Genomic DNA, 27,309 nt, shown 5'->3' on the forward strand with positions numbered 1-27,309 from the left:
TCAGGATCACTCCTGAGTGATTTGCTCAAGTGGGTGCCAGTAATGTCTCCATTCGTCCTAGCCCTGAAATTTTAGCAGCCTCACCTTACTCGTCCTTCCCAATGGTGCCATATTGGAGACTCTTTCAGGGTCAGGGGAATGAGACCTGCTATAGTTACTGTTTCTGGCATATCAAATATGCCACAGGGAGCTTGCCAATCTCTGCCGTGAGGGCAAGATACTCTCGGTAGCTTGCTGGGCTCTCCGAGAGGGACGGAGAATGTATACAAGAGAATACAATCAATTTTGGTATGCTAAAACCAAACACATGTGTGCTGCTGGTGGTGCTTAGGAACCATATGGGATCCTAGGATCAAAACCAGTTTGGCTGCATGCAAGGCAAAGGATTTATCTGTGGTACTATCACTGTGGCCCCCACATCAAGTATTTTTAAAAAATAATGCAGGTAACTAGATTCTAGTGAACATTTGGGGCGAGGTTTGGATTACAACCAGTGAAGCTCGGGGATTACTCTTGGCTCTGCACTCAGCAATCATTCCTGGTGGGACTGAAACCACCCTGGCTCCTGGCAGGGCCCAGGGTGCCCAGCAGCTGCATGTAAGGCAAGTGCCTTCTCCACTGTACTATTTCTCTGGCCTGATTATAGTACTTTGAAGAGGACAGGAATGGGGTAAGACAGAGCTTTAAAAAAGGGGGAAGAGGTGAGAGATAGTAAAGAGGTAGGGCAAGGGCCCTTGCATGAAGCTGATGGGGGTTTGATCCTGGCACCCTATATGGTCCCCTGAGCCCCACCAGGAGTAATCCCTAGCACCTCTGGGTGTGGGCTTCCCCCAAAAGTTATCTTACCACCTTGAAAGGAGGGTTTGATGGCTAGAACTAGGGCGGAAAAGACAGTAAAGGGTTTAGGGTGAAAACCAGAGCAAAGAGTCAGGAATAGCCCCTAAACATCCCTCCCCCTAAATAAAACAATCCCAAAAGACTCTCCATGCAAGTCTCCTGGCCGGGAGCACCCCCCTCCCATGGGTGGTCCACTAAAGCCTTACAGGGAGTCAGCAGCCCACACCGGATTAGAATATGGGTTAGAATGAGAATATAGACTTAGAATACGGAGTAAGAATATAGGTCTGCAGGGCAAATGTGAGACATCCAGCTCCGGTGGAGGTGAGCAGGTCATTCCAGCTAAAGACGTGTGGCACTGTCTTCAGGGTGCCTCTGGGCAGGGCTTTCTTCCCCTTCGGAGGAAGAGGCCCTTTCCCCTTCTTTCCTGGTTGCGTAGCTGATAGGGCTTGTTCCCCAGATTCCACTGTGTCGTCCTGAGCTCTAGCTCCAGACCGGCAGCGCAGACAAGAAAACAGGGGTGAGGCTGCAGGGGGGCAGCGCAGCCTGGGGTCAGAGGAGCCCAGAGGGCGCGGCGGGACCACCCGGGCGGAGCAGGCAGGCTGGGCGGGGGAGCGCAGACGGCCACTGCGTCCGCAGGTTTTACACCTGGGAGCCACTTCTCGCCTCTGCGCTCCAGTTTTCCCGCGCTGTGCAACAATGGGTAGGACAGTGACTTCGGCAAATAAAAACTTTCGGTACGGTGCCTGCCTCATCAGCGGCCCTCCATTAAAAAAATCGGAAATTATTTCCATTCTCCCAACGTTTGCCATATTCCAGCCCCCGGAGGCGGGGCAAAGACTCCCCCGAGCCGGGGGAGGGGGGACTCAGAATCTCCGACTCGCGGGCCTTCGGGAATCTCCCGGTACGCGCGCCGCCGGTGAGGGGCGGGGCCCGCGTTCCCGCCTCGAGGGAGACCACGCCCCAGGACACACCACGCCCACCAAGGCCCCGCCCCGCCGAGACCACGCCCCACATGGCCACGCCCCTTCCCGCGCGCCGCCCGGGTGTGCGACCCTGCGCCCCATCCGGACCTTCCCGCGCGGTCCTGCCGCCTCTATTTCCCCCCGCCCCCTGCGGCGGGCCGGGTGAGACGTTCCGGAGCGCGGGCGCGACGGGGCCCCGGGTGTAGACGCTGCCGGGCCGCCGTGCGCGCGCGTGTTGTGTGTGTGCAGGTTTGCTTCCGAGGGGGCGGCGGGCGGGCGGCGCGGCGCGGGGGAGGCGCGCGGGCGGGGGCCGGGCGGCCGCCCTCGCCCTTGGGGGATCCTTGGCCGCCGAGACGTAGGGGAGGAAAGGCGGCGGCGCCGGGAGCCCGCTCCGCATTTTGATTCATCTCGGGCCCTGTCAGGGTCACATCTTGTGAAAATACCTGTAAAATCAATTTAACGTTCGGCGCAGCGTGTAAAGACAGCTCTGAGGAATTTAAAAGACGCCTGAGTCAGAACGTTTAAATGGTTGGGTCCCGCGTAGCCGCGTTTTAACACGTCTGAGTGCGGAGGGGGCAGAGTGCAGCTGGATTGCCACCCGGCTCACACATTTAAAAAGGGTAAAAAAAAAGATTAAAAAAAAAAAAAGAAAAACGCACACGGCACCTTTCAAAAACCTAACGGAGCAGTTCGCCTGGAGAGTGACTTTTTTTCTGAGACGTGGGTCGGTCCTCATTTCCTTCTGCGAAATTTACCTGCCAAACTCACTTGCACGCTTAGATCCGTGATAAAGCGAACTGTTGAAAAACACCGAGCTCCCCTAAAGGGTGCCTTGTGTTGACATGTCGATTGTGCTATTAATTCTTAATGCCTCGTCCAAGGCAAGAATCCTTATCTCAGTTTTGCAGGTGGCAAAAAAGGTTTGGCACCCAAATAGCAAGTCCCTGAAATTCACACCCAAGGCCCGAGATGATCAGCAAATTGAGTCCCGTGGTTCTGACTCCTCCGGTGCGTCCCCTCTAGACCGTGTTACAAAACAAATGAGTAGTTACTTTGATGTTACTCATCAAACGGAGGAGTGAACCAAATGTTCTGTGAACATGAATTGTTAAATCATAATAACCTTCCTTGTCTGCTCTGCTCCTGGAGGCTCAGCTGCCCTTTGATAGACCTCAGGAGAGGAAAGGGTGCCGCAATATAGGGAAAATGATATCAAGGGAGAATTTTTGTCTCTGGAGTCTGAGCTGGGCCCGTTTTTTACTGCCCCTTGGTGTTGATGTCATTTTGTGCTCTACACTGCGCGCTGTTCTGGCAGAAAACCCAGACAGCTCCAGCCGGGACCTCAGCGGTTTTATTTAATTTTTCTTTACCTTTTTTAGGTCACATCCGGAGATGCATAGGGATTACTCCTGGCTTTACACTCAGGAATTACTCCTGGCGGTGTTCAGGGGATCATATGGGATGCTAGGAATTGAACCCGGGTCAGCAGCGTGCTAGACAAACACCCTACCCTCTGTACTATAGCTCCAGACCCACCTCGGCAGTTTTAACTACTCCGTTAGGTTACTCTTTGGTCGCTAACCTCTGGTGCTCTTTCTGCCAGGTGCTCTTGACAAATGCTGTTAGGTGAAAACCAGTCATTGTTGAAGTGTGGAATGATTTGTTACTCCTGAGGGATGGTTCTAAAATTAATGATCAAAAACTACCAACAGGGGCTGGAGTGATAGCACAGTGGGTAGGGTGTTTGCCTTGCACGCGGCTAACCCGGGTTCGATTCCCAGCATCCCATATGGTCCCCTGAGCACTGCCAGGAGTAATTCCTGAGTGCAAAGCCAGGAGTAACCCCTGAGCATCGCTGGGTGTGACCCAAAAAGAAAAAAAAAACTACCAACAGATTTAAGATGAAAGGACAACTTAAACACAAGAAACAATTGTGGAATTTGATAGTTGCACTTTTGGGGGATGGGGGCTGATTTTGATTCTACCCCCTTTCCCCAGTTCATTCATAACTGTGAAGCAACAGCTTAGTTTTAATTTAGTTTATGCATGGGAGGAAGGGGGTAGGGGGTGGGAAGCAGTGTTCTGTTTAGATTAGTCACTTGTAACATTTTGGGTCCCCCACCCCCATAGGCAGCTTCATTTTAGATATCTTGGAACAAGTAAAAACATTTATATGCTTGGAATGCAAAGTGTTTTGCCACTACTAGTAAGTCAACCCATAATACTTGTATGAAGATCTAGGTGGGCAGAAGAGATAGTACAGTGGGGAGGATGCTTACCTTGAACATGGCCAACCTAGATTCAATCCCTGGCACCCCATATGGTCCCCTGAGCCCTCCAGGTGTGATCCCAGAGCACAGATCCAGGGTGTAGCCCATAAACAAACAAAGATCTTTCCCAACCCAGGATGTGTGACATATTTCCTTCCTGTAGGGAGAATAATGCCTGAGGTTTGTCCCCAACTTGTAGACAACAGAAATACTTTTACTTAGGGGAAGAGGGAGGTTTCCTAAGTAGTGTTCAGAGGGCCTGGGGATCCTTTCCTCAATCTTGGCCAGATGAACTGGATGGCTCATTGCTTGGTTTTGGGCCACTCCACACCAGGTGGTGCTTAGGACTTACTTCTGGCTCTGGCTCAAGAATTACTCCTGGTGGGACTCAGACTCAGGGAACTAGATGGGGTGCCAGGTATCGAACCCAGATCAGCTGCATGCAAGGCAAATAAGGGGCCTGGAGAGATTGTACAATGGTTAGGGTGCTTGCCTTGCATATGGCCAACCTTAGTTCTATCTCCAGCATCCCTATGGGTCCCCAAGCACCATTAGGAGTAACTCCTGAGATTAGAAGTATGGCCCCCCCCCAAAGAAAAGAAAAAAAAAAGCAAGGCAAATAATGCCCTACCCATTGTACTATTGCTCTGGTCCCAAAGTTTTTCCATCTTTTTGCTTTCTGTCACTTGATCCACAGATAAGGCTCAAGAAAATAAATGGCATCTGGGGATTTCTGCCTGCCTGGGGAAGGAATGGAAATACTTCAACAAGGTAAGGGTGGCTATTAGAAAGAGATTTGATGAAATCTAATCTGGATTCTAGTCTTCTATGATAAGAAAGGATTGAGAACACTCACTGTGGGGCTGGAACCATAGTACAGTGGGAAGGGTATTTGCTTTGCATGTGGCCAACCCAGTAACAATGATGGGTCTCATTCTTCTAAAGAGCCTTGAATATAATCCCAGGACTAGGATGAAGGAGACGTTACTGGGGCCTGCTCGAGGCAATCGACGAATAACAGGATGGTCATGGTCGTGGTTGTGGCCAACCCAGGTTTAGGCCCCTGCACCCTGTATGGTCCTCCAAGCCCCTCTAGGAATGATCCATAAGCACCTCCAGCTGTGGCTTAAAAACAAAAACAAAAACAAAACAAAAAATTAGAATGCTCACTAGTGTGGTTTTCACAGAAACTTTCTGGAGAATAGATGAAAGGATTTTTGTATACACATGGGGAGTGTGTGTGTGTGTGTGTGTGTGTGTGTGTGTTTGCATGTATGTGTTATTAAAGAGCAAACACCAGGTGTCACATGCAAGGCAGTGCTCTACAGCTGAGCCACATTTCTGACCCAACGAATTTTAATATTTTTTTGAGAAAAGCCCCCAAGTGGTGTTCTGGAGGCCCATGGCCCCTTCTGGAGATTCTTGACCAATTGACTGGCACTTCAATGCAAGGGCCTTTGGCTGCGGGACTGCTCAGGGAGTGCCCGGATTACCTGGGCTACCTTCCACGATGCACAGGAGATTGTCTGCAGGGTATTGAGCAGTGGCATGAGAGCATGTACCTTCGCTTCTGTATTCTCTCTCTGGCCCTATGTGAAGATTCTTTTTTTGGTGGGGATGGGTTTGGAGATACATTTGCGGAGGCTCAGGCGTGACTCCTGGCAGTGTTCAGGGTACCGTATTTGGTGCCCCGAATCGAATCAACGGACTACATGCAAGGCAAGCACCTTAGCTGCTGTGCTATATCTCTGGCTCTGAATATGAAGTGTCTTAAGCACTTTTTCATTGGAAAAATAGATTGCACGGACTTCTGTTTGGTATCTGTTTGTACACTATGTACTGAAAAGTCAAGAGATTCCCAGGCCTAAAGATAAGGGTCGCCAGCACCCCCGACTGAAGATTCCTGTATCTTGTCTCCAAAATCTCAACTCCTTCCATATCTTGAATACTTCCCTATCTTGAACTCTTTTCATACCAGAAACCCTTTCTGTATCTTGAATCATTCAAGAACTTGATCTTTTAGGACTGGGAATCTGGTTCAAGTGGTAGAGCACATGACTTGTATGTGAGGCCCTGGATTCAGTCTCTGGCATGCACCAAGAGCGGCCCCCGCGGTAATTATAGTGGGGAAAAAAAAAGTATAGGCATCTCCTTTATTTTGACCATTTCATATTGCTCCTTTAGCTTTAGGGACAAATAAAGAGGTATCTTTTTCTATAAAGGACTATTTTGGGCACTGGAGATAGGGTAGTAATGCTCAAACACTTCTGAGGCATGGACCTCAATCAAACAAAACAAAAAGGACTTTTATTATAGCTCAACAAATGTAAATTTTTATTTGTTTGGTAAGTAGGAATGAAAGCAAGACCTCAGCCTAATAATGCACATAGAAAAAAGATGAAAAGAAAGCTCCCCGAATATATGGAATGCCCAGAAAATCCCAATTTGCTTTTACTTTTTTTATGTACTCTCTGCATCAGCATGGATTTACTTAATTCTGTTTACGATAAGGAGAATTTGGCCCATCCAAAAAAATTATTTATTTATTTATTTATTTATTTATTTTGCAGTGCTGGGGATGAAACCCAGGTCTCATGCTCATAAGGATTACAAAATAAGAACATTTTGTTCTTCTGTTAGGGGTATACCTCCTCTGCATATGCAACTAGAGGATGCATCTGAAGTCACTTTGTGTATGTTTTTCCCTCCTTCCTTCAGGAACTCTCATATCTTATGATAATGCTAAGGAGGAATTCTGGATACTGTGGTAATTAGGGGTTCCATTTTTTGTTTATTTATTGGGCCATTATTTATTGGGCCAGTGGTATTCAGGGTTTGCTCCCGGCTGTGGTCTCAGGAATCCCCCTGGTGGTGAGCAGGGACTATATGGGATGCTGGGAACTGAACCAAGGTCAGCTGCATGCAAGCAAACATTCTACCTGTTATACTATTGCTCCAGCCTCATCCCATATTCTTTTTTTCTGGGCAGCGTTTCTAGCAGGGTTTCAGATCTGGCAGTGCAGATGTAGAGCCCATCAGATCTGAGGTAAAGGTCATTAGGCGGCCATTAGGAGTACACCCAGTGATGTCAGGACCACCAGGGCTCTACTGGGCAGTGTTGGGGTAGGGAACGCATGTAGTATAGTGCTGGGGATCAGAATTGGGAGCTTTGGGCAAACTCATATGCTATAGGCCCGTGTGTGTGTGTGTGTGTGTGTGTGTGTGTGTGTGTGTAGGGGGAGGTTAGGGGGGTTTGGAGTCACATCAGGGTGCCAGAAATTGGACCTGGGCCTCCTGCATGCAAAGCATACAGTCATCCTGTTGAGCTATCTCTCTGTCCACCCCTTCCTTTTAATTTTTATTTACTTAGTTTTGGGGCCACACCCAGCAGTGCTCAGAGGTTACTCTTGGCTCTGCACTCAGGAATCACTCCTGGCAGTGCTCAGGGAACCATATGCAGTGCCAGGGATAGAAATTGGTTGACTGCATGCAGGTAAGCACTTTATACTCTGTACTATGTCTCCAGTCACTTTTTGTTGGTTTGTTTTGTTTTGCTTTGCTTTGTTTTTTGGGTCATCCTAGCGGTGCTCAGGGTTACTCTTGGCTCTGCACTCAAGAATTACTCTTGGCGGTGCTCAGGAGACTATATGGGATGCAGAGTCAGCCATGTGCAAGGCAGACACCCTAACTACTGTACTGTCACTTTGGCCCTTAGCTGGCCACATCACTATCACTGTCACTGTCCTCCCATTGCTCATCGATTTGCTCGAGCGGGCCCAGTAACATCTCCATTATGAGACTTGTTGTTACTGTGTCTGGCATGTCGAGTACATCACGGGGAGCTTGCCAGGCTTTGCCGTGCGGGCGAGATACTCTCGGTAGCTTGCCCGGCTCTCCGAGAAGGGTGGAGGAATGTGAACCCGGCTTGGCCGGGCGGGCTGAGTGCAAGGCAAACACCCTACTGCTGTGCTATTGCTCCAGCCCAGCCAGCCACATATTTTTATTTATTTCTGTAGTGCTGGGGAATCAAACCACATATGCAAGGCATGTATTCTACCGCTGAGCTACATCCCAGATCCTGTAGCCTCTTCTATAATACAGATATCCATTACTTTGAATATTAGCTATAGAGTTTATTTTTAGATATTAAAGATATGTATTTTCCAGTAGATTAAGCATCTGAACCAAAAACTTAAAAGTACTTTTGGAAATGTGAGGGTTAAAAAAAACAACAAGCGCTCTGTTCTGCAAAGTAAGGGTCCATACCTTTTTTTCTCTTTTTGTCCCTGTGGGGATGTGCCCTCAAGTGTGCAGCAAACAGCTTCCTCCCTGTAACCTGAGTGAAGAGGACCTGTTACAGAACCCACACTTCAGCAAACTGCTGCTGGGGCTCTCACAGCACGTGGATGAGAGTGGCCTGAGCCTCAGCCTTGCCAAGGAGCAGGCTCAGGTAAGGCCCTGGACAGAGGGATGACACCGGCAGGAGAATGGGAGCAAGAGAGAGGGTGGGAAGGAATTTTCCCCTGGGGTTTGTTTCGTTTGCTAGGCATGGAAGGAACTTCGACTGCATAAGACAGCCTGGCTGCGGTCTGAGATTTTACAGAGAGTCGTTCAAGAGCTGCTCATAGACCATTATGTGAAGTCACAGGACACACCTTTTACTTCTGAGGACAGAAAGGTGAGGTCTCGTCAGGAAAACCAGCTCTGGTTTTCTGATCCAGGGGAATGGGCGCTTCAGTTATGCTTATGGTCGTCCCAGCCCAGGAGAACTGTCGTCGGGAAAAGTGGTGGTGGGTTGCCAGGGTTTGGGAGACTCGCCGGGAGAGAGCACCAGCTGCTGAGGGTTGACACGGGTGAGGACACCGTGAATGTGTGAAGAACGGAGTGTGAGGAGTTGTGGTGACCTCTGTGATTTTCCATTCTGTCTCAGTTTCATGAAGTGCTTGAACAGAGGCTGCTTGTAACGGAACTGACCCAACTCCTAGGTCCGAGTCAGGAGAAGGAGACGCCCCCCCTGCTCGGACTACAGAGAGCAGACCTGCTGGAGCTCATGCCCCCCTCCGAGGTGGGGCCCGCCTGTGTGTGTGCATGTGTTAATGTGTGTAGATGAATCTGTCCATGTATCGAGGCTTTTTCGGTTGAGCTTTATTGCTTTTGTTTGCCTTGCCCTCAGCTGACCAGGGTTCAGTCCCTGGCACCACAGATGATCCCCTGAGCACAGTTGGCCTAAAACCACCCCTGTTCCTGCCTCATTCCCCACACCACTCCCCCCCCCCCAAAAAAAAAGCTTTTTTGCTTTTGTAAAAATGATATGCATTCATTGTGTTTACTCAAATTTACTACATAGACATATTACCATATCCAGCTTGGAATAATGGTACACACCCTCATACTGCATAGAAAGGATGATGTATTTTTGCCTAATACACTTTGGACTTCTTTTTAAGTCAGTAAACCTAAAATTAGATGTTTTCTCCTGAAGCACTCAGTGTTGAAACATCTCGGTTTAAATCACCACTAGGATTCTGTTTATATGGACATAGTGTGATTCGCTTACCCTTATTGATACTAAGCTTATTTCCACATTTTTACTGTTACAAACTATACTGAGGAGCTGGAGAGACAGTTCAAAAGGACTGTTGTGTATTCTTTGCATGTAGAAGGCCGGGACTCTGTCACCCTTTCCCATCAGTTCCTCTTTGCCCCCTAAGCAATGAACGAGGAGTCACCCCTGAGTACTGCCAGGTATGGCCCCGAAACCCAAAATGAGAGAAGTAATACTCACAGGTAGTAGTATAATATTATGTCCATCTTTGCTCTTCTATAATTGGTTCCAATTTTTTTTTTTCTTTTTGGGTCACTCCTGGTGATGCTTAGAGGGTATTCCTGACTCTGCACTCAAGAATCATTCCTGGAGGTGCTCGGGGGCCAAATGGGATGTGGAATTGAATCCAGTCGGCTGTGTGCAAGGCAAATGCCCTATCCAGTGTACCATTGCTCTGGCCTCTGGATGCATTTTCTTTGGCTATCACTGAAATTGTGGTCGCCATGCGTTCATTAACTGTATCTTCTGGTTCTTTATTCAGGGAAGAGGGACATTTTGGCCACAACCAGTGGTGTTTAGGGGGCATCTTTGGGCTCTTTGCTCACACCTGGTAGGGTTTGGAGAACCACAGGCAGTGCTGGGGATTAAATCAGGATCAGCACGCACAAGGCTAGCGCCTTAACCCCTGAACCATCTCTTGGCCCTGGATCTTCCTGTTCTAAAGGTCCGTTTGTATCTCTCTTGGCTGCGGCTGTAGAATTTTGCGTGGATGAGAGCTCAGCTTCTGCTCGAAGTGGAGGAACAGCTCAAGAAGAAATGCTTCACTTTGCTCTGCTACCACAACCCTAGTGCAGGTGAGGGCAGCTCTCCGGGTTCTGTTACTTGCAGCTGACCTACTCGGTGCCTGGCCTGCTCTTCTGAGAAAAATTACTTTGAATTTTATTTTATTTATTTTTTTGTTTTTGGGCCACACCCTGCTGTGTTTAGGATTTATTCCTGCCTCTGCACTCAGGAATTACTCCTGGCATTGCTTGGGGGACCATATGGGGTGGCAGGGATTCAACCTGGGTTGGCCACATGCAAGGTAAGTGCCCTACCTGCTGTACTATCATTCCAGCCCCAGTGAATTTGAATTTTTAGATTTGGAACCAAAGCTGGAGAGCCTGGGTGATGTGATGCTCCATGCTTGTTTGTTTCCTTGCTGGCAGAATAAAAGCAGTGAATTTCGTCAGGATGCTTTAATCAGCAGGGTGCCAGGTGGGATTGTCCCGTGGCTGCAGGGAAGGATAAGATTGTCTCAGGAGAATCAGATGGAATAGTAAAGAGTTTAGGCTAATAGAATCCTACTTATCTTTATTCCTGTGATTTAATAATGAAGGACCAGACTGGCTCTTCAAGCCTGTGTTCTTCCTTAAACACGTATCTTGCCTGTTTGTCTCTATGTCTCTTTGCTTGTTTTTTTCCACTCTGGAGAAGCCTGTGCTCTCTTGTGAACATGCATTCCTTCTGTTTATCTCCTCTCACTTTTTTTTGTTTGTTTGTTTTTGGGCTGCATCCAGTGATGTTCAGGGGTTTCTCATGGCTCTGCACCCAGGAGTCACTCACTCCTGGTGGTGCTCAGGGGACCATATATGGGATGCTGGGAGTTCCAGCCCGGGTTGGCCAGGTGCAAGGCAAGTACTTTACCTGCTGTGCTGTCTCTCCGGCCCCCTGCTCTCACATCTTTCTAAGCAAGTTTCCTTCAATAAAACTCTCTTGCTTTGGTGACCAGAGCGATAGTTCAGCTGGTAGGGTGCTTGTCTTGCACTCGACCCACCAGGTTTGATCCCTGGCATCCCAGATGGTCCCTCAAGCACTGCCAGGAGTAATTCCTGAGTGCAGAGCCAGGAATAACCCCTGAGCATCACCAGGTGTGACCCAAAAAGAAAAAAAAAATCTTGCTTCATTTAAAATAATAATATAGGTGCTGGAGAGATAGCACAGTGGGTAGAGCATTTGCCTTGCACGCGGCCCACCCGGGTTCGATTCCCAGCATCCCATATGGTCCCCCGAGCATCGCCAGGAGTAACTCCTGAGTGCAGAGCCAGGAGTAACCCCTGTGCATCGCCGGGTGTGACCCAAAAACCAAAAATAAAATAGATTAAAAAATAAAATAAAATAATATAATTTAAAAACACATTAAAGAACAAAATGGAATTCAAGGTAAGAGTGAAGAGAACAGGGGCTGGGGTGATAGTGCAGAGGGTAGGGCATTTGCCTTGCACGCAGCCGACCCGGCTTTGATTCCTGGCATCCCATATGATCCCCCGAGCACTACCAGGCATAATTCCTGAGTGCAAAGCCAGGAGTAACCCCTGTGCATCACGGAGTGTGACCCAAAAGCAAAAAAAAAATAAATAAATAAAGTGACGAGAACTTCGTTATGAGAATTGGGACATCTTCAACAAGCTGTCATAGCAGGCAACCTGGCAAAAGACAGAATCCCCTAACCTCCATGCTGGCTAGGGGCACTGACGGGATTTCAGCAGGGCTGGGGTGACTGGGCTTTTCAGTCCAGTGTTCTGTGTCTTTGCCCAGATTCAGACAGTGAGACGCTGAAGGCAGCCAAGGTGTGGAAGCTGGCCGAGGTCCTGGCAGGTGAGAAGCAGCAGTACGAGGACAGCCGGAACCAGCAGCAGGAGCAGCTGGTGCTGCTGGATAAGAGAAGTGCTGCCTACTCACAGGTGTGCCAGCCCGGGGCACCTTGGGAGGGCCTGGGTCTTGGATCTGCCCTGCCCTCTGTGTCTTTGTTCACCCCGTCTGCCTGTGCTCTTCTCTGCTGGGGGCTGCTTCAGGTGCTGCTCCGCTGCCTGGCCTTGCTGCAGAGGCTGCTTCAGGAGCACCGGCTGCAGGCGCAGTCTGAGCTAGATCGCATCAACGCCCAGTACCTGGAGATCAAGTGCAGTGCCATGGTCCTCAAGCTGAGGTGAGCTCTGACTTATGGACCCAAGGGATGCGATCTCATGTCTCACGTGCTGTCTAACCCCCTTCCGCAGACTCCCCCCTTATCATTTGATAGGGGTGTGATTTGGTTTGAGAGCCTCATGTGGCAGTGCACTGGGGCAATGCTGTGCAGGGGACCGACCCCCAAGTGTATTCGAGCCCTCGGAGCTATGTGCCACATTCTAGCCCTGGAACCCCCTTCCCACATTCTTTCTCTACATTCTGCCAGGTCCTTACGGGTGTTCAGTAAAGGTCATGTAGCAGTATGGCCTTTGGATTATCAAAAAGCTTTCAGGATCTTTTATTTTACCTTTTTTTCCCCCCCAAATGTTTTTATGATCCTGAGGATCAGATCTAGGGCCTTACACATGCAAGGCACGTGCTGTAGTGTTGAGCTCCATCCCAGTCAATATTTACTTAAATGATTTGGAGGCACATCAAGTGGTGCTTGGGAGCTACTCCCTGCTTGGTGCTTTAGGGTTGCTCCTGGCAGTGTTTGGGTGACCATGTGGTGCCCAGGATCAAACCGGGGCCTCCTGTATGCAAAACATGCATTCAGCTGTGGAGCTATGTCTTGTCCCTATTTATTTTTATAGAGTCCACCCCCAGAGGTGCTTGGCAGTTACCAGGGTCACATCTGGCCATGCTTGGAGGTGGGGGTGGGGACATTGTGCTGGGGATTGAACCTGCTAGACATGCTTTCTACCACTTGAGCTAACTTTCCTTTCCTGGATATTTCATTCCGAGCCTCCTGAAATATCGACTGTTTAAGGGTCAGCATGATCATGTTTCTTCTCCCTAAAGTAGTGTCCAGCCTGATGTGTGCAAGCACAGTGCCCCAATACTAACTCTGCTGCTATGGAGATTCTCAGCTTGACATTTCCTTCTTCCCTCTGTCAGGATGGAAATGCTAAAGATTTTGTCTGACACTTACACTGCTGAGAAAGTGGAAGTTCATCGTCTCATTAGGTGAGAATTGTAAAGCCTGGCATTATTTCAAGCCAGTTCCCATGCTCTGCAGACTCGCCCTTTTTTGGGGGGGTGGGGGATGGTGGGGGAGGCACACCCATGGTGCTCAGGGCTTACTTCTAGCTCTGCACTCAGGGATCACTCCTGGTGAGCTTGGGGGACCATATTGGGTGCCAGGGATCAAACCTGAGGTGCTCACATGCAACGTAGGTGCCCTTCCCGTTGTACTATTGCTCCACCCCCCTGACTGGCTCAGTTTAGCATGCTTCTCTTCTCTGCTTGGGGAGAAGTCAGATCCTCATGGTGCACCTTCTGTGCCTGGGCTTTTAGGGACCGTTTGGAGGGGGCCATTTGCCTACAAGAGCAGGAAATGGAGAAGTCCCGACAGGTCCTGGACACCTATGAGGTCCTTGGGGAGGAGTTTGACAGGCTGGTAAAAGAGTACACACAACTCAAGCAGACAACTGAGAACAGGCACTGGGTGCTCCAGGAGTTCAACAAGGCCTGCCGCTGAGCATGAAGCAGCGGGGGGAGATGTCTCCTCCTCTTCTGGTAACGGGACCATCTCTGTCTGAGGCCACCTTCACTGGAGGAAGTGTGGGCTGCCTTGTATGAAGCATTCTTGATTTTCTTCAGTTTTCACAGTGACTAAAATTTGCTTTCTCTCTTCTGGAGAATACAGCTAGATGATGTAGTTTTATATGGAACAAATTGTCAGTGGTCGCCCCTGTCATACTCGATTATTTCTCGAATAAAGAATAAAATTATGTTATGTCTTATGATTTTAGTTTTTTTTTATTTTGGACCACACCCAGTGGTGCTCAGAGCTTATCCCTGGCTCTGCACACAGGGATCCCTTCTGGTGGGTCTCGGGGGACCATATGGAATGCCAGGGATCGAACCTGGGTTAGTCACATGAAAGGCAAGCAGCCTGCCTGCTGTACTATTGCTTCAGCCCTTGTCGTTTTCCTTTCACTGGTGATGGAGAAAGAACATGGGAAGCTCTGTGGGTAAGGAGGAGGATTATGTGGTTGCAGAGACAGAGCGGTAATGCTCATGCCGTGCCAGCAGTTGGGGTCGGTAGAAGAGCTGACTGCATACAGGGGAACTCAGAGGCATCATAGAGAGCAGAAGTGGATGCAGTCTGGACTTGCTTTGGAAAAAGTCCTCCCCGGATGAGAGATAGAGGGTAAGGGCACAAACAGCTATTGTGCCACGGTGCTGTCAGTTGTGCAGTTATGACAATGGAGCTTGGCACCCAGCTCTATTTCAGGACCAACACAAGCCACTTGGACTCCTGGTTGCCCCTGGTGTGGCTTTCCAGTGCTTTTCTGTGAAAGCAGTGGGTGGGAGGGGATGGAACAGAGGAGCCGAGCTCTACTGTGTACTCAGTTCAGAAGGAGGCAGGGCCCTGGCGGGTGTCAGTGGGGGACTCAGTGAGGGCCTGGAAGCACAGCACCGCCACTCTTATTTAGAGGGACTTGTTCTGCTGCTCAGCTTCCTTCCAAGAAGGCGAACTTTAAGCTTTCTTCTGCTGAGATGAAATAATGATGGCCTCAGATTAATTTCTAGGGAAAATTAGCATTGGCCCACACAAAATGAACAAATAATGAATAGTGTTTGTTTATGGAAATACTCAGCAATACTGCTTAATTTTATAGTTTTTTTTTTTTAATCTACAAATGTTCTGGGGAAAGTTTTCCAAACTTACGGAAAAGTTAATGGCACCACAAGCCCCAGTGTGCTTTTAACCTTAGATTGAACGATTAGTATAATTTTGCTTTTTTCTCTCTTCTTACTTCTCCCATCTGTTATAGATGCAGTAATAAAAACTTTTTTTTTGAAAGGGGGGATATATCTGGCAGTGCTCAGGAGTTACTTCTGTCTCTGCACTCACGGATTATTCCTGGCTCTGCGTTCAGGGGTTACTCCTGGCTCTGCACTCAGGGATCACTCCTGATGGACTTGGAGAACCATATGGGGTGCCAGGGGTGAAACCCAGGAGTGCCTTGTACAATGCAAGTACCCTACCTACTGTACTACCTCTCCAGCCCCTGAACCATTTATTTACTTATTTATGGGTTTTGGTTCACACCCAGCAATGCTCATTCCTGGCTCTCCACTCATAAATTGCTCTAGGAGGTGCTCAGAATCAGAGAACCATATGGGATGCCTTGGATCGAACTCTGATTGGTCGCTTGCAAATGCCTTATCTGCTGTATAAACTCTGTGGCCCCTGAACCATGAATTTGTTAAAAATTATTTTTATGTAATGTTTTCAACATTGGGCTGGAGTGATAGCACAGTGGGTAGGGTGTTTGCCTAGCACGTGGCTGACCAGGGTTCGATTCCTCCACCCCTCTTGGAGAGCCTGGCAAGCTACTGAGAGTATGTTGCCCACACAGCAAAGCCTGGCAAGCTCCCCGTGCTGTATTTGATATGCCAAAAACAGTAACAAGTCACACGATTTGTTGTGAGATGTTACTGGAGTCCGCTCGAGCAAATTGATGAACAACGGGAGGACAGTGGACAGTTTTCAACATTGGGGATTGAACCCAGGGTTGTTTTTTTTTTTTGCGGTGGGGAAAGAGTTAGCGACAGGGAGTCCATAGACAGCTGTGCTCAGGGCTTACTCCTGGCTCTGTACTCTAGAATCATGCCTGATGGGGCTTGGGGAATCATGTGCTCAGGGGCTAGTCAGACCAGGCTCAGCTGCATGTAAGACAAGTACCTTAACCCTTGTACTATCTCCAGCTCTGGCTTCCGATCTTTATTACATTTGAATTAATGTTTGTATGTAGGACTGAAGTGTGACCCAGATTCATCTTTTGTAGGGGTTGGCTTCCCGAGCAGGGCTCAGAGGTCCAGGGGTCACTCTCAGGAATGTTCCCAGGGCTTTTGGCTCTGTGCTCACGCCCAGCAGGAGCCACCAGGCCAAGAATTGGGGAGCCACGGGATAATGGAGATCAGACTCTGTTTAGCCATTGGAGGCATCTTTCCAGCTCTCCAGGCCATTGATTTATTATTACTACACTCAGCAGTGTTTAGGGACTACTCCCAGCTCTGCTTGAGGGTGACCTTTGGTAGGGCTAGGGGGACCATACAGTGTCAGGGATCAAACTTGGGTCTTTCATATGCAATACAGGTATTCATCCCATTGACTTATCTCTGTGACCCCATTTATTTAAGTATTTAGAGAATGAAATCTCATACCTGTAACTTACTATAAATTGGCCCAGAAGGATGGGGAGATAGTGGTTACTGTATTAATGCAGATATCCACAACATTGACATCTTTGTAGAAAGTTGGAATTTCTGTAAGGCTCCATTTCCTCTAAACTGGACGGACATAGGTTCGTAGGTTTTGTTAGATTTGGGTTAAACATTTTTGTGAAGAATACATAATAGATGGCATTGTGTAGTTGACATCCATCACTTGTGCTGAGTCGGGTCAGACGGTCTCACTGTTCATTATGCCGAGTTTGATTGCTTGGTTGAGGCAGTAGTTGCATGCAGACTGCTGCATAAAGAGACACATTTCCCCTTTGTAATTAGTAGCATAGGAAATGATCACCAAGAATCTCAAAATGGTTCTTCCTGATATTTATTATGACATTCAGCATTTCCTCATTTAATTAGGTGCCCATCTTGAACCATGCCAGATTTCAGCACTTGAAATAATAATAATAAAGAAAAAGGTGTTATGTTCTCAGTGTTTATAACATCAGGGCGATGGCACATACACAAAAAGAGGCAATGAACATAAAGTAACAGGACGTGCAGATAAATGCGGTTGTAAACCAAGAGAAATGAATTAGGAGTTAGAAGGCAGGGAAGTCAGATTTGATTTTTACTTGATAGAGGGGAGTTTGGGATAGAATGTCAGAAAAAGCAACAGAGAGGAAAGGGAAGGAGCAGTGTGTGAAGGTTCAGAGTTATGAATGAGCAAATGTAGCACCAAGGAAAACCTTCATCTTAAATGACCAAAACTTGAGAAAAATAGCTCATGGCCTCAGTCAAGACTCTAGAGAGCAGGAATCTGAGAAATGTTTAGATTACCAACTGCCTGAGAAAGCAAAATGACTTCTGAGGCAATGGTTCCCAGATCTGGCTCCCGAAACAGACCAGTAAGGGACTACTTGCTGCTTTTTTGTGTTTCTAAAGGTCTAAAAAAAAAATTTGACTATTTGCCCACTACAGTGCTACACAAACTACTTAAAAAATCTTTATGGGGCTCGAGCGATAGCATAGTGGATAGGGCATTTGCCTTGCACGCGGCCAACCCGAGTTCATTCCCAGCTTCCCATATGGTCCCCTGAGCACCACCAGGAGTAATTCCTGAGTGCAGGTCAGGAGTAGTCCCTGTGCATTGAAGGGTGTGACCCAAAAAGCAAAAAAGAAAAAAAATCTCTATGACTTAGGGTCAGGGAGATGGGGCAGAGTGGGACAGGGGGAAGAGGGCAGGGAAGGATCATGCCTTGTATACACAGGGACCTGAGTTCCATCCTCAGCGCTGCATTGTTCCCCCAAGTATTACTGGGTGTAGCCCTGGTAATCCCTGAGCAGCACTGGGGTGAGCCTAGTGGCCCGTGTTATCTCTGGACCTGAGTACAACATACCACTGGGTCCAAGTGTTGAATGGGCCAGTCTGGTGAACTGAATATTGCTGTGAGTGGCCGTGATTCCCCACTAAGCACTGCTTAGAAGGCACCCTCCACCCCCTGCACCTGCAAAGAAAAAATAAATCTTTATGATGTAAACCAAAAAAAAAAATGTTTTGTAGGGAGCCAGAGCAATAGTGTAGCAGGTGGGGCATTTGCCTTGAACGTGGCCAAACTGGGTTCAATCCTTGGCATCCCATATGCTCCCCACAGCACCTGCAGGAATGATCCCTGAGTGCAGAGCCAGGAGTAACCAACCCCTGGGCATTGTAGGGTGTGGCCCAAAAACCCAAACCTAAACCAAACAAATGAAAAAAGCTTTTTAAAAACATTCCAACAAAATGATGAAGAGATAGTGCAACGGGTAAGGCACTTGCCCGGTACATGATTGACGACCAGGTTTCTGTCCCCAGCACCCCATATGGTCCCCTGAGCACTGAGCTACGAGTAATCCCTGCGCACCACCGGGTATGGCCCCCAAACAAACAAAGAACTGAAGCACATGATTCTCAGTGAATATACAACCAAACTTGTGCAATGCCTACTCACTGCAACAAAGAGAAGGGGAAAGTCATCGGAATAACAACAGTTTTTTAATAATTCCTTCATCTCTGAAGTTCTACTCAAAGTTGGGTTCTCCGTTACTATTGTAGATAGAGAATGGTTCACTTAAATCCTTCCAGCACCTTGTCACAAATTCCTGGCAAGCTCCCAGTGGCGTATTCGACATGCCAAAAATAGTAGCAAGAAGTCTCACAATGGACGTTACTGGTGCCTGCTCGAGCAAATCGATGAACAACGGGAAGACAGTGCAGTGCTACTGGTCATGCAGGGGCTGGAGCGATAGCACAGTGGGTAGGGTGTTTGCTTTGCACACGGCCAACCCGGGTTCAATTTCTCTGTCCCTCTCGGAGAGCCCAGCAAGCTACCGAGAGTATCCTGCCCACACAGCAGAGCCTGGCAAGCTCCCTGTGGCGTATTCGATATGCCAAACACAGTAACAACAAGTCTCACAATGGAGACATTACTGGTGCCCGCTCGAGCAAATCGATGAACAGCGGGAGGACAGTGCCACAGGGCAGTGCTACTGGTCATGCAGAGTAGATTGCCCTCACAACACTAGAAGTATGCTGAATCCTATCCATAACTGTCAGCGGCTCCCGGAGGGCAGCAGTGGTAAAGCAGGTAGCCTCACCGTTTCTCAGAATTCCTTTATTTTCCCTCCTCCCCTCAAGATTCCTTTAATAGCAATGATTTTGGCTGAGGGGGTGGGCAACACACTCAGGGGTAATTACTGCTTCGGTGCTTGGGGGCCACTTCTGCTGGTTCTCAGGAGATCATGTAGTGCTGAAGATTGAATCTAGGACTCCAGTATGCCAAGCATTTATTCAAGTTCTTTGCTTCATTCCTTGGCCCTTATCACTGTATCACTGTCATCCCGTTGTTCGTCATCAGTTGTTCGTCGATTTGCTCAAGCAGGCTCCAGTAACATCTCCATTCGTCCCTATGGCATGCTAGTGTAGCCCAAAGGCATATTGGGGACTCTTTCAGGGTCAGGGGAACGAGGACCATCACTGTTACTGTTTTTGGCATATTGAGTACCCCACGGGTAGTTTGCCAGGCTCTGCCATGTGGTCAGGATACCAGGATAGCTTGCTGGGTTCTCGAGAGGGATGGAGGTTTTTGCGGCAGCCTCTAATCGTCTTTACGGGTGTTCCCAGTTGGCATATGTGTGTGTGTGTGTGTGTGTGTGTGTGTGTGTGTGTGTGTGTATATATATATATATATATATATACATTCCCCTCTATGATTTGTTGCCGACTGTCTGAAGCCCATCAGATATGGTGTGGTAATTATGGAATATGAGTAGGGAGTGTCTTATGATGTGTTGCGTGACCGCAAAAGCAGACACGCGGTTCAGGAATATGTTCACTCATATGTGAAGCTCGGCCTGAGCATGTGGAAAGCTGCTGCCTGGAACGTGGCAGCGGTTGGGTTGTGGAGGTCGGCTGCCAGGGCTGGGTCCCTTGGGACGGGGAGGGCTCTCACCCGCCCTCCTTTGGGGTGCCCCGGAGTCTGGTGGCATGGTTATGGGGGTCTCATTTTATGCTCCCTTCCAGGAGAAGCAGCCATGAGTTCTGGACAGTGGTCCTTATATTAAAATTTATTTTACCTCTTTTTTTTTTTTTGGTGCAGTTCCAGGAATTGAACCCAGGTGCTTTATGTGCATGACAAGCGTTCTGCTGCTCACCTGCATCCGTATCCCTGAAGTTTAAAATTGAGGCACTAAAAATAGTCTTTTCTAAATGAAATAAGAAAAAACAATTTTTTTTCAGGCTCAGAGCTTAGTGGTTGCACTTGGCACTGTTCAGGGACCATGTGGTACCAAGGACTGAACCCAGATCTCCCACATGGGAAATAAAAAGAAAAACTTGTACTCCAGCTTGTTAACTCTACAGCTCCAGAAAAAAATATTCTTTTAATATTATTAAGCATGAACATCCTTCCTTCCTTCCTTCCTTCCTTCCTTCCTTCCTTCCTTCCTTCCTTCTCTCCTTTCTTCTTTCCTTCCTTCTTTTTTTCCATTTTTGCTTTTTGGATCACACCCCAGTATGCTCAGGGCTTCCTCCTGGTTATGCAGTCCCACTCTTAGTGGGACTCCAGACTCAGGACCATGTTTCTTTTTCCTTTTTGTTTGTCTGTTTTTGGGCTACACCCGGCTCAGGGGTTACTCGTGCTCTGCACTCAGGAATTCCTCCTGGTAGCACTCAGGGAACCATATGGGATGATAGGAATCAGACCTGGGTCAGTCACGTGAAAGACAAACACCCTACCCACTGTACTATCTCTCTAGTTCCACATGGATGTTTCTTGAACATAATCCTTTCCCAACATGAAGTATCAAAGCTCTGAATATACCCAAGCTCTATTCAATAACAACTACTTGATACCTGTTTTATTTTTATTTAGGGGCAAAACTCAGCAGTGCTTAGGAGCTACTTCTTGCAAGGTGCTCCAGGGACCAGCTGGTGCTGGGGATCCAACCCTGGCCTCTCAGCGTGCAGAGCATGCACCCCAGCTCTTTGAGCAATCTCTCTGGGCTCTGTTTTGGAGAAACTAATAAAAAGAATAAACTTATTTGTGATGATAATTGTATGTGTGTGTGTGAGTGTGGGTGTGGGTGTGTGAGTAGTACCAGATATTGAACCCAGGCCTCACATTTTCCAGGTAAGTACTCTGTTTTAAGCTATGTTCCCAGTCCCAGTATTTGTGCTTATTAGATCAAAGCAAAGATCAGGCTATCTAAATTTGATTTTAAAATATGATTTAATATTTACATATTGAGATCATATATCTAATAGTCTACATTCATAATCTTAGGTAAACTCAATTTATTTCCCATCAAAAAGCTTAAAACAGGGGTTGAAAGATAGTACAAAGGTTAAGGTGTTTGCTGTGCACGGGACCAACCCTTGCTCAATCCCTGACACAGTATCGTCCCCTGAGCAGAGCTGAGAGTAGCCCCTGCATGACACTTGATGTGGCCCCAAACCCTCCTTAAAAAGGGAGGGGCTCATAATTTATGTGTTTATGACTCAGCATCACATGATCCCCAAAGCACCAAATGTTTTGAGGTGCAGCACTGGAGGCCCTGACCCCCTAGGTGACCATGGTGGTCTCAGGCACTGCATTGTGGCATGCGAGGACAGAACCACTCCTGGTTGGGTGTCCCTGGAAGTGGTCCTGAGACCCCTGAGCATCCCTTGGGAGGCAATGCATTTGCTTTGTTTTTTAGGTTCAATCTCTGGCACCACGAAGTAAAATAACCATGTTTATCAAAACAAAAAAACATGACACATCTATTTTGCAAATCTTCTTAATGTCTGGCTTGGTACAACAAGAAGACTCTTGGTTTTTGGTTTTCAGGTCACATCCAGCAGAGCTGCGTGGGGGTGGGAGGGTGGGATAGTGTTCCTGGAGGAGGGGCTGGGATCAAACTGGAGTCTCCTGCATGTGATGCACGTGCTCCAGCCTGTTGAGCTCTCTACAGCCCTGGTGTTTGGGAGTTATTTGTAGCCTTGGAGTAAAGAAAATCCACGTTCACAAAGACATTTAGGAATCCTCATGAACCTCCTAAGAGGGTCTCAGGAAGGAGCCCCCAACCTTAGACCATATTACGGAAAACAAGATTGCAAAAGGAAAACCAATGAATTGGAAATCACAACTGGAATCTTACTCTGGGCCTTCCCAGAAGTATGATTTTGTTCAAGATCCATCCTCCTTCTTTCCTCCCTCCCTCCCTCCCTCCCTCCCTCCCTCCCTCCCTCCCTTCTTTCTTTCTTTCTTTCTTTCTTTCTTTCTTTCTTTCTTTCTTTCTTTCTTTTGCTTTTTGGGTCACACCCTGCGATGCAGAGGGGTTACTCCTGGCTCTGCACTCAGGAATTACTCCTGGAAATACTCGGGGGACCATATGGGATGCTGGGAATCGAGCCGGGTCGGCTACGTGCAAGGCAAATGCCATACCCGCAGTGCTATTGCTCCAGTCCCTCCTCGTTCTTTCTTTCTTTCTTTCTTTCTTTCTTTCTTTCTTTCTTTCTTCCTTCCTTCCTTCCTTCCTTCCTTCCTTCCTTCCATCCTCCCTGTGGTACTTAGGGATTACTCCTGGCTCTGTGCTCATAGGTGTTCATATGTGGTACTGGGAGTGGCAGTGCTTGGAGTCCATATGTGGTACTGGGGATCAAGCCAGAGTCAGCAGTATGCAACACAATGGCCTTATCCCCTGGACTTTCTCTCTGGTCTTCCTTTTTTTTCTTCTAAAAAAACAAAGGTAGAATTGTATTGAATTTGATGAATTGCTTGGGGGCCACACCCAGAGATGCTCTGGGGATACTCCCAGCTTTGCAGAGGAATTTATGGTGCTAGGGATCAAACTGGAGCCTCCAACATGCAAAGCATGTGTTTCAGCCCATTGCGCTGTATCTCTGGCCCCTTGTTCAAGATTCTTTTGTTTTATTTTGTTTTGTTTATTTTGCCACACTGAGTGGTTGGTACTCAGGGGTTACTCCTGGCTCTGTACTCTGGAATTACTCCTTGTGGTGGTGCTCGGGGACCAAATGGAATGCCAGGGATGGAAACCATATCACCTATGTTTGAGGCAAATGCAAATGACCTACCCACTGTGCTATCACTCAGGCCCCTTGTTCAAGATTCTTTTTTTTTTTTATGTAGGAGTACTGTTATTTATTCAGCAACTGATTAGCTGATTGAATTGTGCATGAACTCCACCTTTTTTATTTCATTTTTTATAATTTTATTTATTGAATCACCATGAGAGCAGTTACAAAGCTTTCAGGTCTAAGTCTCAGTCATACAGTGAAACACCCGTACCTTCACCAGTGCCCATTCTCCACACCCCCAACAACCCCAGTATACCCCCATCCCACACCCTTCCCTTACCTGTGGGGCAGATGATTTCCGCATTACTCTCTACTTTGATCACATTCAATATTTTGACACCAGACCCACCATTATTATTTGAGATTTTACCCCAACACTCAGATCTGATGAAAAGGGAACAGTAGACAATTTGTTTTCTATTGCTGGTTATGAATAACATATGATGTTGCGTGGCTGCAGTAGTGGCCACACGATTTTGAAATTCCAAAATTTTAACACTTAAATCTTGAGGGATTTCTGCCAAAATCTGTTGGGTTCCGAGATTTGCTCCTGAGTCTCTGGGATCATAGCCGTTAAGCAGCTTGATCAGGAACCAGAGAGGCCGTTCGTGGGCGATGACTTGGGGTCTCATTGGGGTGGGGAGGACAGGATTGGCTCCACCCCCATCCGGTGAAGCCCAACAAGTTTCATCACTGCGGGCCCAAGCTTGACCAGTGGCCTCCGGAGGATGGCGGCGACTACCGAGCCACCAAGGGGGAGCAGGCGGAGGGACAACACCCTTTCCCCCCTGGGGTGACCCGGCGACAGTAACCTACTGTGTGGTCCGAACACATTTCTGCCAAAAGCCACTGGGTTTCGAGATTTGTTTCTGAGTCTCTGGGATCATGGCCGTTAAGAAGCTTGATCAGGAGCCAGAGAGGCCATTCGTGGGTGATGACTTGGGGTCTCGTTGGGGTGGGGTGGGGACAGGACCGGCTCCACCCCTATCCCGTGAGGCCCTGCGCCTTGTCACTGCGGGCCCAAACCTGACTGTCCAGTGGCCTCTGGAGGATGGCGGCCACCGGGCTGCCAGGGGGAACAGACCAAGGCACAAAACCTATTCCCACCTGGGTTGGCCCAGCACCGGTAACCTACTGCAGGGACTGGACGCATTTCTGCCAAAAGCCGCTGAGTTTCGAGATTTGTTTCTGAGTCTCTGGGATCAGGGCCATTAAGCAGTTCAATCAGGAACCAAAGAGGCCTTGCCTCCAATTATATAGCTGAGCCGGAGGTGGTTTGTGGGTGTGTTTCCCACATACCTAACTTTTGGCCGTTTACTTTCTTGGTAAACTTTGCCCCAAGTTTTTGGGGTCTGGCCAAAGACACAGCAGCAATTTTGGGGTATCTGGAAGTCTGAAGGCACCATCAGGCTACTGATGCTCTCGCCTCACAGGTACAGATTGACCTGCTGGTGGCACCATACCCCCCTTGTTCAAGATTCTTAATTTAATTTTTCTCATCTATAACGTGAGTCTATTAATAATTCCTATACCCACAGCTTATTGAAATTATATAAACATTTTAGAAGTTATAGAAAATTAAGAAAGATTATTTGGGGGCAGTCTATAGAGGTGCTAAGAGACTATTTTTAGCTCTTTGTTCAAGGGTCATTCAGGGGACCATATGTGGTACTTGGGGATTTGAACTCAGTCAACTGCATGCAAGGCAAGCATCTTAACCTCTATAAGATCTCACTGGCCTTATTTTTGTTTTCTGGCCACACCTGCTGGTGCTCTGGGTCTACTCCCCATTGGTGCATGGGGATTGAACCGGACCTCGAACAGGCAAAGCACGTACTTCAGCCCATCAAGCTATCCGCAGCCCTAATGAAGAGACTTCAAGTGCCAGATAGATACATAATGGCTGACCCCAAGCTTTGCTTCAGGAAACTGAGCACCAATTCAAGAGTAGCCCCTGAATACTGCTAGATGTGGCCTCTGAAGCCAAAACAGTAACAGTAACAAACTATAAAGTATCTGGCATGTAGTAGGGATGTAAATATCAGCTTTGCAATAGTCTGCCCAGAGGACTACAGTGTTATCGTTATGAATCAGGAGGAACTACAGAAGACTGAATAACCACAGGAGGCTATACAGAAGGCCAGACTTCAAAGAAAGGAGCAAAACAAGCAGGGAGATCAGCTCATAGGTCTTATGCACATTCAGTCTCTGGCACCACATGGTCCCCCAGCATCACTGTGTGCAAGGGAACCCCCAGCCCTGCAGCAGCATCTCAGAAGCCTCTCCCAGCCCTGACCCTCACATAGAACTGCAGGCCCAGTTGGCTGAGTTCACTAGGAGGGTATCCCAGGTCTGTTGAGCATTGCTTGGGAGGCCCCAACCACTCCCCACAAATTCTGGGCTAGGGAGATAGGCTGAAATGGTAGAACACATGCTTTGCACGTGTGCAGCCCTGAGTTTGATCCCTGGCATTAAATGACCCCTGCCAGGTTTAGCGCCGAGCCGTCACTGACTGTCAGAGTGGTCCGTACCCAGCCACTGTTAGGGGTGACCCCTATAAAGTAAAAAGGAAGGAAGCTGGAGCGATAGTACAGCGGGTAGGGCATTTGCCTTGCACGTGGCCAACCCAGGTTTGATTCCTAGCATCCCATATGGTTCTCCGAGCATTGCCAGGAGTAATTCCTGAGTGCAGAGCCAGGAGTAAAGCAAAAAAAAAAGGAAAAGAAAAAAAGAAAAAAGCAAGGAAGTTTTCCATATTATAGAATAAAGCATGATTCTAGAAAAACACTGCTCCCTGGACCACCCCCCACAACCCCCCAGACACAAATTAAGGTCATTCTGCACGTACAATTTGTAATGTGTCACTTAACGGCATATCATAAGCATTTCTCCATATGATTAAATTTTCTCTGACAACATTGATTTTAATGGCTGCTTAAGATTTCATTACATGGATGATTTATTTAACCATATCCCTATAGACAGCCAACTTGTTGTTTTACATTTTTTCCTCGTCATTAAAAAATTGCAATACTAAGCATTTCTCTTAATTAACCTTTGTCCTAGTTTGTGAAGGCTGTCTGGGAGAGCTTTCTAGAAGGGAAATTAGAGATGAATGTTTTAAGGTTAAGATCAAAGGATGTGGAGTCAGTTGACCTAGGTATGCACCCCATCTAGACCTCTTCTTAGAGAAGTAAGCCACTTAACCTCTCTAAGACTTAACTTCTCACCCATAGAGGAGCCAGTTTCTATCTCACAGGGTATCTTGTTCACTGACCCTAAAACAAACTTGGGCTCAATAAAGGTTAGAAGTGACTATTATCGCTAATCAAAGTCAGATATTTAATCATTTACGTGTACACACATACAGCTGGTCTGTTTCTGAACTATTGGTTTAGCTCTTGTACTCTTATTCTCTCTCTCTCTCTCTCTCTCTCTCTCTCTCTCTCTCTCTCTTTCTCTCTGCCTTTTGGGTCACACCCAAGGCAATGCTCAGGGGTTACTCCTGGCTCTGCAATCAGGAATGCAGTGGTCTCACCCAGGTCAGTCACACGCAAAGCAAATGCCCTACCTGCTATACTATCGCTCTGGCCCTGTACTCTATTTTTTTGGTTGCTCACTTGTTTGCGGGGGGTCATACACTGGCAGTGTTCAAGAATTATTCTCAGCTCAGTGCTCAAAGGTCACTCAGAGGTTGCATGCAAAGCTGTGTTCCAGTCCTTTGAGTCTGCTCCCACAGTCCTCACTATGACTAAGTATTTTTTTTTTCTTTTTGGGTCACACCCGGCGATGCACAGGAGTTACTCCTGGTTCATGCACTCAGGAATTATTCCTGGCGGTGCTCGGGGGACCATATGGGATGCTGGGAATCAAACCTAGGTCGGCTGCCGTAAGGCAAACGCC

At 47.8% G+C, this 27,309-nt stretch overlaps 2 protein-coding genes across 2 annotated transcripts in view; one reads left to right on the forward strand and one right to left on the reverse strand.

The window, feature by feature from the left end:
• CUNH14orf119 (chromosome unknown C14orf119 homolog) overlaps positions 1 to 27,309 on the reverse strand; it is a 275,876-nt gene that overhangs the window by 149,462 nt on the left and 99,105 nt on the right. The gene's annotated exons all lie outside the window — the stretch shown is intronic.
• On the forward strand, positions 1,902 to 14,335 carry HAUS4 (HAUS augmin like complex subunit 4). Its single transcript, XM_056134433.1, has 10 exons — positions 1,902 to 2,051; positions 4,770 to 4,843; positions 8,380 to 8,522; positions 8,619 to 8,750; positions 9,003 to 9,137; positions 10,375 to 10,471; positions 12,195 to 12,340; positions 12,452 to 12,582; positions 13,500 to 13,568; positions 13,899 to 14,335. Exons 2-10 carry the CDS (start codon positions 4,789 to 4,791, stop codon positions 14,080 to 14,082), a joined length of 1,092 nt encoding a protein of 363 aa, XP_055990408.1. The 5' UTR covers positions 1,902 to 2,051; positions 4,770 to 4,788; the 3' UTR covers positions 14,083 to 14,335.

This window comes from Sorex fumeus, unplaced genomic scaffold (genome assembly GCF_029834395.1).
Source record: "Sorex fumeus unplaced genomic scaffold, SorFum_2.1 ptg000098l, whole genome shotgun sequence".
Taxonomy (NCBI): Eukaryota; Metazoa; Chordata; class Mammalia; order Eulipotyphla; family Soricidae; genus Sorex; species Sorex fumeus.